The sequence below is a fragment of the Schistosoma haematobium genome, chromosome 6 (assembly GCF_000699445.3).
Source record: "Schistosoma haematobium chromosome 6, whole genome shotgun sequence".
Lineage (NCBI taxonomy): Eukaryota > Metazoa > Platyhelminthes > Trematoda > Strigeidida > Schistosomatidae > Schistosoma > Schistosoma haematobium.
In genome coordinates, this window is record NC_067201.1 from 9,021,571 (window position 1) to 9,033,417 (window position 11,847).

The 11,847-nt window shown below is 32.4% G+C and overlaps 1 protein-coding gene across 1 annotated transcript; it reads right to left on the reverse strand.

Moving 5' to 3' along the window:
* Positions 1 to 8,099, reverse strand: MS3_00008461 (uncharacterized protein). Its single transcript, XM_051216799.1, has one exon. The coding sequence runs from the start codon at positions 7,835 to 7,837 to the stop codon at positions 6,920 to 6,922; it is 918 nt and encodes a 305-aa protein (XP_051065416.1). The 5' UTR covers positions 7,838 to 8,099; the 3' UTR covers positions 1 to 6,919.
* Positions 8,100 to 11,847: the final 3,748 nt, after the last annotated feature.

An 11,847-nucleotide genomic window follows, 5' to 3' on the forward strand; every position in this document is an offset into this window, starting at 1 on the left:
GTTTCTTTCTTCGTGGTCGGTCCTGGCGATAAATACTGAGTGATCGCCAGTTAGATGTTAGCAGTTCACTGAATGAACATCTGAATAATGTGCATTCTTTTCGTTGTATATTGCTAGCAACCACATTGTCTCTTATTAAGTTTTTTGTAACTTTGATAACGAAAGGTTGTACACTTTTCAGAAACGCAGCAGAATAGGGTATGCGATTAATAGACATAACGATATATTAAAACAAACAAAAATAGATAACTTGTTGAAATACCTAGATGGCAGGAACAGGTAACTCAGATGCTCAAGCAGGCCTTCAAAACTAGAATCTAATGAAATAAAATCTTCAAGATGAAACTACTTATTTAAATCATTAAACTATAATTAATAACTATTTGTCCATTTAGGAAATTTTCCATAAAATATGTGCCGTTTAAAAAGTATAATTATAGAATATAATATTGAGAATATTGACCGAGTTATAATCTCTACTTATATGAATGTGATTAAGTGAATTTATTGATTCATTACACTTGTTTCCATATGTTATAACTTGTGACCGCCGATTAGAGGGCAGTGAATTAACGATAGGACCAAGGATGCGTAAAACACGTGCGAGCAGCCTAGAGTCCTGATTGGTCCTGCTTTCTGCCTAGCCCAGCCAGTTAAGTCCAGAACACCAGTCTCAGCCTCTGCAATATGAATCATTATATTTCAAACATACTCTGTTCATATACCAATCAAGCAAACCACAACGTACCAATAAAATATGTAACAACATTTGTACAAGAATTAGCCAGATGTGGCTGTGAATAATGGAGGTAGGAATTAATATACTGGGTATAACTCAAGAATGGTAAAACGTATAATAATAGTTTCTGGGTCAAAATAAAGCTTATAATAAGAGGAACATGAATATGAATAGTTTAGTTACATAACAATTATAGGATAGTTGAAATCATGAGTCAATTGAAGCTAGACCACCATGGAAAACCTGGAAGCACTGGACGGCCGTTTCATCCTAGTATGGGACTCTCACAACTGATCCGGTTGAACACCACGAAACGGCCGTCCAGTGCTTCCAGGTTTTCCATGGTGATCTAGCTTCGATTGACTCATGATTTCAACTATAGAAATTTGTAAAAATCTCCACAAAACCCCTTCTGATAATGATAGGATAAACATATACTCATAGTATTGGTCTATAAAAGGATGCCAAAGTTACCATTCATTATGTTTCTCGGGTCCTAACACCATAGAACTAAACGTTAAATTAAAACTAAGCTTAAATAAATCTTTTCTATTAGTCAAAATAATTTGTTGCTTAGTACAGTGAATTATTTTTCTTTAAAGTGAGTCACAATGTCTAATCAACGATAAACTATTGTTAATTCATGGATTTACAGTGAAAAATCTGTTGTAGGTTTGTATAAAGCATTCTAGAATTCAATTATTCTATCATTTAAACAATTTTTTCTCGATTACTGATTACGATTGAGATCGAGTTTCAATATTCATCAACTTCAAACATTTTTTTGTTCATTGAGTGATGCTTCAAATGTCTTGGTACGGCCGAGAGTGGAGAGAGTCAGCCCTCCCTCTCCAAATGCTTTCACATGGCCACACGTATACAGTCACTGCCAAGGAAGCTCTACTCACTGCCTTCTTGCGGCATTACTGTTGTTTACGAAATTGAGAGGACGAAAAGCGAACGTCCTGCGCTTTAACCGGGTTTGTGGATATGCAGGATCCACCTAGAGGAGTTAGGAAACCCTGATTCCGAACGAATGGTGCACATAGGCTCATCTCTATTGTTAAATCCATGAAATGTGTAGGTTAATGATATTTAATGAAAATATTACTTTTCTATTGTTGATCACTGAATCTTGGATTTTAATTGAGAAACATGTGTAGCATAGTAATTTTTTACCGGTCTATGGAATTGCGACAAGCACGAAACCAGGATTCAGATGTTTATTATTTCATTTGTTGATAACCGACATCCTTAACGTGAAGATTCAAATGAAAAATAAATAGATATACGTTAAGTAATTGATATTATTATCCTATTTTTATAATCTACTGGCCTAAATCATAAGACTGCACACATCTTTTGTTGGACCAACTGATCAACCATAAGAAGTTAATAACATAAACTATTCTGACACAAAATATGTGCTGGTCACGAAAGCTTTACAACAATAAAATTAGTCATTTTTATGCAATACATGTGTCTATCAAATAATTAACTGAATAAGAATGAGCTGATGACACAAACCGGACTTCTCTCTCTCTCTCACAATCTAATCATAGTTCAGTTGATTAGTTCACAGTAACGATAGTTCTGAATCGATCATTCAATTCAAATTCATTCGGTAATGATAACCATAACCGGGGCAAGGGAGGACTCGTGTCAACAGCTTTCAGGTCAGTGGCTCATTGAGCATGAGATTTGACTGTTGGTCGATATTCAATGGAGAATATATATATATATATATATATATATATATATATATATATATATATATAATTATTACAGTATCCACACTAATTTACAGGACTGATCAGAAAGACGGAGGCTTGATATTTAGAGACCATGAAATACAACTGTTCACGAATTTTTTTTGATTTAACGTAGATAATGAATATTTAATATTGATGTAATTGTAAAATGGTATGATTTTCTTCACTATGCCAATTATTATTATTATTATTATTGTTATTAATGATACTAATAATAGTAATGGTAATGGTTATTAATAGTAGTACTCATAATCATATAAAATATTTTTATCCAAAGAAATGTCATTATTTTTCCTCTAATCTAAATGAAACATCACATTTAGTAAACGGGGGAAAAACAAATCCATAATACTGCTTGTCATTATTATTATTATTATTAATCATTATTGTATAAAAGGTATACCGAATGAAATTAATTTTCTGTCATGGTATATTTTAATACTCATAATCTGTATCCGTTACAAACTCAGAATAAATGCATATATTGTCATCATTCTAGGATTAGAAATATCATTCATAGACAAAGACAATTCACCGATAATTGAATGAATATTTTCTTGAAATTTTACATTTCATTACCAAATTAATTGTAAGTTTAACAAATCTAATGAACATTATATTCAATGAATAAAAGAAAAAAAACGGAACGTCTTTTCTTTTTTATTTAAATGAATGAGTAAAGGAACCGATAATTTATCAAGTTTAATGAATATCATAGAAACAATGGTCTAGTTGGAGAAAACACTGTCTTGTTTTTCTTTCTGTTCGGCAGAAAGATCAATAATAGATATTTTTCTAAAGAATATTTAAATTTGAAAGGGGGTTTGTTTTTGTTCTTTTTTTTGTTTAAAGCATTAGAGTTTATATCTAATGACATAAGATTATAAATGGAGGGAAAATAAAATTGACATTTTATAATCGGTTTTATGAGAGAATTCGGCATATTTCTAGTTTAATTAAAATATAATAAGATGTGATTAAACTAGAATTTGGATACTTTGATTAGTTTTAGAATATTTTAGAAACATGTCGTTTAATTAAAGATTTTTAATTACCTTAGTAATCAATAGTGTGTTACATATTTGTATAATGTTCAAGATTTCCGGGCATTTACCATTGTGGGCATAGAAGAGTATAATTGTCATTGAGGATTTCATTTCATGCATTTGAAGTTATCCATATCTGTCTATTATGAAGTTGTCAGTGTAGAGCATGAAATCTCCAATAAACTTATATTTATATGTGGCACTTATCCATTAAATGAATGGATAAGTGTTGAATACTGGACACTTATTGAACATAGAAAAACATATAGATAACCTCACATATCCATGGTTAATTTATTAATTCAAAATCACATCCTAATTATTATTTTTGATACCATATTGAAAAATGATAAAAGGTTTTCCATAGTCAAGATGGGTTCAGAAAACACACTGAACTTGACAGTCACCTTTATTATGGATTGTTATTGATATTCAGGGCGGAATTTTAGTTATTCAATTTTGGTGTACTTAGATCGTGAATACTGTCAACGGACTGATACGAAGTCTTACATATGGTGAGAACATTATCCTCGTTAAACAAATTGTTGGTTATTTCAACTCCATTATCATTTGCTCATCACCAGGTATGGATAATTGTACTTCGGTCCGAGTTGTACTTTAAATGTGAGCGGTAGCTATACTATCCGATTACACAAACCGAAGTAGGTGGTGTGGTTTGCACCTACACAATAACCACTAAGAAACTTCCAAGAAGTCTCGAATAAGAACTAAGTTCGAATCCAAGTGTAGATATCAATACTGGAATGAAGGTACATCCGGATAACAAGTCTCGGATAAAAAGAAACACTTCAACAAGCAAGGCAGTTATTGTTTTGAATAGTTCACCTTTAATAGATTAATCTGTATCATTTATATGGCATTTTGGGTATTTATTCAGAGTAAAATGTGTTGGTCAATAATAAACATGAAAACAGAATATCACGGACTAAAATCGACTGATGGACTACAAGAAACTTACGCCTGCTACCCCTTGTGGAGGAGCAAAGGCCGACCATCAGTATTCTTCATCCAACTATATCATGAGCAATCCTTCCCAGTTGTGTCCAGTTGCTATTCATCCTTTTCGTGTTTACTGCCAATTCTTGACACAGTGTGTCTTTTAGCCTTTCTCCTTTCCGTTTTTCTTCAGAATTATAAGTTAGCACTCGCTTCGTGGTGTAGTCTGATGATTTCCCCAATGTATGTCTTATCCACTTCCATCGTATTTTCCTAATTTCCTATTCAGCTGGAAGCTGGTTTGTTCTGTCCCATACTAGCTTGTTGTTAATGATGTCCGGTCTACCAATCTGGAGTATTTTGTGTAGACAACTCTTCATAAATGCCTGTACTTGTTGATGATGGTTGTGGTAGTTCTCGAAGTTTCAGCCCCGTATAATAGAACTGACTTCACATTCGTATTAAAGATTCTGACTTTTATATCGGTTGACAGTTGTTTCGAGTTCCATATATTCTTCAACTGTAGGAACGCTGCCCTTGCTTTGCCAATTCATGCCTTTATATTTTCATCAAATCCTTCTTGTTTATTTATGATGATCCTCATGTACATAAAACTTTCCAACGCACACAAGAACCTAGCACATTTGAGCATCGATTCAAGTTGCCTTACTATATCAATACAGAAAGATGAAACTATCAAGACAAATGTTACAGTAGAATTAGTTACAGTATCACCGATAGTAGGAAACATTAGGGATAGACAATGTGATTCGATAAGGAATGATAAATTCGCCGAATAAACTGTATAAGATAAATTTAAAAAAGACAAAGGGTGAATCTACGTGTGATGCTAATTATTTCACAGATTGAAATCATGAGTCAGTTGAAGCTCGACCACCATTGAAAACCTGAATGCACTGGACGGCCGTTTCGTCCTAGTATGGGACTCCTCAGCAGTGCGCACGAAACGGCCGTCCAGTGCTTCCAGGTTTTCAATGGTGGTCGAGCTTCAACTGACTCATGATTTCAATCTGTGAAATTTCTAAAATCTCCGCAAAACCCATTCTGATATTAATTATTTATTCATTTGAACACATAAACGTTAAAAATGAAGAATATTTGAGGGAACAATTGTTTTCAATAACTGCATCATCAGGCTCTACAGTTATAAGTCCATAATTATGATATTTTACAAGGGCCAAAAATAAGGCATGTATTAATGAATTCGGCAATGTTATGAACGTTTGCATCTGTTAAGACATATATACTTCAAAATTGTATTAAACATTGTATAAACATTAGTACAAGGAGGCACTAAACACATATGCGCCACAATTCATCATTCGATTTGTGTGAGGACTGGATGCTGCCCGGGTGTCCAAACCGAAGTAGGTGGTTACCTTAGGAGGCCACACCCCGAGCCTTTGACTAAGAGGTCTGATCCATAAGGTAGTGCGACAACGTTAGGAGACGCATTCTCACGGTAGTCGGTGACCAACAATAGGTTCATACACCATTTGTCCCTTCAGGACCCAGGAGGCCATGTGCACCATTCGTTTAGAATCAGTGTTTTCCAGCTTTCTTAGATGTATCCTCCATATCCACCAACCCGGTTAAAGCGACGGACATTCGCTGTCCGTCCTCTCAGTTTCGTAAACAACAGTAATGCCGCGAGAATTCATTGAGTAGGACTTCCCTGGCAGTGTTTGTATGCACGTGACCATGTGAGAGCATTTGGAGAGGGAGAGCTGACTCTCTCCACTCTCAGCCGTACCATGGCATTTAAGGGAATTATTTCACTTAAACTCTTGAATTGTTAGTTACAATAATCATGTGGACAACAATCAGGTAGCCTGTAACTACCAACATGGTTCAGTCCATTTGTTAACAACTTCATGAATAACTTGCTTACTAAATTATGTAAAAAATATTTTTAAAAATATCTATTCCAAATGATTACTATTAGAATAAGTATTTGATTTCAAACACCTTATAAACTATTCAATGATACATTTTGTTAAAATATAGTAAATATTTTTGGTAAAATAGAGATTAGGTTTTTGTAGATATTATAGTAATTTAACAGTTGAATTCATGAGTCAGTTAAAGCTAGACCACGATGGAAAATCTGGATGCCAGCTTAGTGGTCTAGAGGTTAAGCGTTCGTGCGCGAGACCGATAGGTCCTGGGTTCGAATATCGCTAGGCGGGATCGTTGATGTGCACTACTGAAGAGTTCCATACTAGAACGAAACAACCGTCCAGTGCTTCCAGTTCTTCCATGGTGGTCTAGCTTCAATTGACTCATGATCTCAACTACTGAAATATTATTGTTTGTTGTTTACCTCTTCACCTATTCAAAAGAGAAATCGATACTTTTTTTTTAAATATATAGGAGATTTTTTTTTATAAATTAAATTTTGTACATACATTCCTAGTTAAATGTACCTTTAAATGATCACTACGTTTAAAACGTTTTAAACAAACATTACAACGAAAATTACGTTCACCAGTATGTGCACGTCTATGACGTGATAATTGATCAGCACGTGTAAATCTTGCACTACAACCAGGTTGATTACATAAATGTGGTTTAGCACCAGTATGTAAATGATAATGTTCATTTAAATGAGATCTTTTATAATATGCTTTTGTACAATTTGGATAAGTACACTTATAACGTTTTATACGTGTAATAGATGAATTTTCATTTATTATATAATTAGATTCTAATGTATTTTTATTTGATTGAAATAATATATTATTCTGATTAGTTGTATTATATGTAGTCAATGTTGATGAATAATTAGAATGAAGAAGAGAATTCAAATATAAAGTTTGTTGATAATGATTTGTTGTTAATAGGTAGCGTAGAATACATTGAGTAGCTACTCTAAGGTATATTAATGTTGGATCCGAAATATTATTATTACTATTATTATTATTATTATTATTATTATTATTATTATTATTATTATCATTATTGCTATGATTATTATTAACTAACCAATCATTAATCCAATTTTGTATCTGGGTATTTTGACGTTGTTGTAATATATTAGCATTTAAATCCATAGGAAATAAATAAGAGATTAAATTTGAATAAAATTGACTATTATGTAATACAGTATTATGATTTAATTGTGAATTGACATTTAACAAAGAATCCATAATAAATGAGTTTGAGCATAAAATATCCATTCGATTATTATTTATCATATAATTTAATAAATAATCAAGTAAATCCCTTCTATACAATAAATTTGTATGAAGAATATCATTTTGATTTGGAATTGTAGGATTTAACGATCCAGTGGTATTCATCTTATACAATATAGAACATTTAAAGATATATATATTTAGAATTAAGTCTTCCTAAGAGCTGAAGTATTTTCTTTGACCTTGAATACATTCGATAAGTTAATTATGTGGTCATTTTACATTCTCATCTATTAGTATAGCTAATAATGAACAAAATACTTGGGGGTGGTGTATCCTTATTAACTTTACACTTGACAATTATTGAAAATATAATTTTAACACAAATAACCTATTCGCTATTTCTCACCCACTATTAATAAAATCCACTCTTCTGATTGGTTGATTCTAGGTCAATTTTATCTATATATAACATTGAATATGTCTACTTTATTTCTAATTCAAAGGGATGATAGTACTATTTTCATTTGTATTCTAGCCACAGAATAAAATGGCTTTTATGTAGGAGAGGGGGAGGGGAACCAACCAAACAAAACACATCCCATTAAAATTGAAACTATTGGTTACTTTTATAATTGAGGAGATAATTTTGATTGTACACAAATATATTGGATCGGAAATGATAATATATTGTTTTGTGTTTAGAAATTTTGCATTTGGAAAAGAACAACGAAATATAGCCTAATTTGACAATTATCTGCTGCTGAGGTGTCCAACAATAGGACGAAACGGCCGTCCAGTGCTTCCAGGTTTTCCATGGTGGTCTAGCTTCAACTGACTCATGATCTTAACCATTTAAATTACTACAATCTCCACAGAAACCCATCTGATATTAATCAAATTATCTGTGTATTTAATTCGGTATGTATGTCTATACACATATTTGTAATAGAGGTTGACATTAAGCCCATGGCAATAAAGATTCCCTACCACCCGTTTCTTAGAAATTGTAGTGTTTAAAAGAAAATTTATTGATCGGTGATTGGTGTACTTGTTTTGCGAGTGTGTACTGAAGTGAAAATGAGCAAAAATTTTGTCACCTTTAATAATTTTGTAATTATCAGAATCAGTTTTGTGGAGATTTTAGTAAATTTCACAGGTTGAAATCATGAGTCAGTTGAAGCTAGACCACCAATGAAAACCTGGAAGCACTGGACGGCCGTTTCGTCCTAGTATGGAACTCCTCAGCAGTGCCCATCCACGAACCCGCCCCCTGCGGGATTCGAACCCAGGACCTACCGGCTCCACGCGCGAGTACTTAACCATTAGACCAACGGTGTCAATGCCTAACTTCAACCAATCCACGAAGTTGCGCCATCGAACACCAATGTCTTCAGTGAGCTGATATCTCACAACAGACCTGGTTGAACTCCACTGGCGACGGCTTCTCACTAGAACTCCAGGAGGTAATTGGTCGTAAACTGTTCATCTTTGTAATCTGATTAGTTGAAATCGAAATAGCATCAAGTGCTTTGATTGAATGTCAGAATTTTTACATTTGAAATTTGATGATAATGAATAATTCTTTTTGTGTAATCTTAGTCTTGTAAGAAATTTAGACATTTTAAGGAAAAAACACCGACTTAAGTGCAATCCTACTGTTAGTGAATGTGTATTGGGATAAATTTTTGTTTTCCAATCATGTGATTTAATGTCAACCTTTAATTGAAGTCGTTAGTTATCTTGCCACGAATACTTATATGTATCACATTAAAAGAAAGTTTATTGAAAAAGGAACTGAAAATCGGTTTGAATATTTGATAAAAGTTATTACTGAATTTCGTCGGTTGTCTAATGCTGAATACCCAATTAATAAACAAATTATTACTGAAGTGTGTACATAAGTTTTTTAGTAACACATGGTCTGTTAATCGGAGAAACAAATCAATATATCAATAATTCATCATGATAAATTACTGATTGCAATATTTATAATTCAGGTGAAGCAATCATAGACCATCATTTAATGAACTGACTTTGACAGTATATGAATGTAGTAATAAATTTTCCGAAATAGACACTTAATATTTAGTGAACGTTTTTTTTGTAAATGGTCATTCATAATGAGAATTAGAAAACGTTAGATTTCAATGCGGTGAATTTTAAAATCCATTGAAACGGTTTATCGTTTTCACTTGTAAATTATTTGCAGTTCTGCATTTTAAAATTAATTTTTTGGTCTCAATAAAAACTAGTGTGTTTAATCAGTCATATGTGAATATTGTTAACCGTAATATGAAACCTGCAATGTCTAGACATTACGAATGTAACCATTTTTGACAAGCATTTGAAATATCAGTTTGATGAAGTGTAAATGAACAAGCCTACGTCGTCTGACTGACTTAACAAATATCTATCGACATTAAACGTATAAATATGAATAAGGTCAACTGTATCAATGAACATTTACAATGTTATTATTATTTATTGTCCTTATGATCATTATTATTATTATCTCAATTGACAAGATTCAATTCTCGTACTATGTATTTCATTGACACAAAATTTTTGCATTTTAAATTTTCCTATAATACTCAGTCACTTATTGTGACTGAATACTTTACTGCAAATAATCCAGACCATTATTGAATGACCTTTCTAATTTGCAAATATTACAATTTCTAAGTATATATATATATATATATATATATATATATATATATATATATATATGTCGTAACAGATGTAAACGTTCACCATTGTTAACACATCACATTGTCAAATTCATTAATTCCATGCCATATTTTTGGTCTTTATAAAATATTAAAATTATGGACTTATAACTGTATAGTGTGATTGTACCAGTAATTAATAGTTATATAGGTGTGCAATAGAGGTATTCAAATGATTCAGTCTAATAAGATAGCAAAATATTACTTTGATATTTAGTATACTTACTATTTGGTCAGTAGTTTAGTCCAGAATTCGCACTTCATCCTGTTGGGATTTTGTCAGCTAGATATACCTTCTACATCCCATTGTTGATATTAATACTAAAGCTCGAATCTAATATCTTTCACTCAAACCACAACTCGTTTTTCATAAATCTGTCGATTTTAGCTCCTCATTAACTTGTATAGTGGTTATGAAGTTATTAGTAAGGGTTTTAAATCTCGTTATTGATATTATGGGTTCAATCAACCCGTTTTTCTTTGCATATATACATACTGGTCAGATTGGTACAATATTTCCTTCCACTCTTTTTCAAAACAAGTGTGAAAAATTGAATGAAATATACATCCGAGATTCCACTTCTGGCTAAAATCCAACTTTACTAAACACATAGGATAAAAGGTTATTGAAACCGTAATCGAATTAAAAGGTGTTAAATCTACTGAAGCATCTAACCACACGACAGAGTTACTCACAGTAACCAGAGTTCATCAAAACGATTTTATCTAGAGAGCAGTACCATTACTGTAAAAATATATCCAAAACAGTTGCTGTTATAAAGGGAGGAATATTGTAAAAGTCGGGACTGGTTTTTTGGAAGTATTTTTAATTATAATTTTGTTGGACGATTATTAAGACACTAGATTAAGATATATATATATATATATATATATATATATATATATATATATATTAACCCATTAAATACTGTTGTATGGTTTACTAATCTTAATATGTTGCCAACTTATTATCACAGCCACTTTAGCTTGATGATGCATAATTGTTCTTTTTTTGTTTCATGGTGTGATATGGTCTGGTTTGCTTGTGTGTAAATTAAATCTCTTTGAAATACAAATATGGTCGAGGTTAGTTTCTGACTTCTGGACTCAACAGGTCACAGAGAGAGGAGACAGAAAATTATGGACCAGGAAGGATTCGGCAGTTCACTCAAGGTTACTAGTACTGGTTGGACTTGTTATTAGTCAACTCAGATATACTAGGTCATAAAAATCGGGATTCTGATTGGATGGTTCGTCATGCGATCTTGGCCAGTAGTCATAAGACAACAGTTGTAAACTCCAACTTGTGAGGCATATGAGTCGTTTAACTTACCAATGTATATGAAATGAAAACTGCTTCGTGGAATAATTACATAAAGACTGTTTCCAACATACGACAGTGTAAATAAAAACGAACATCTGTGTGTAGTCAACAATCGAAAC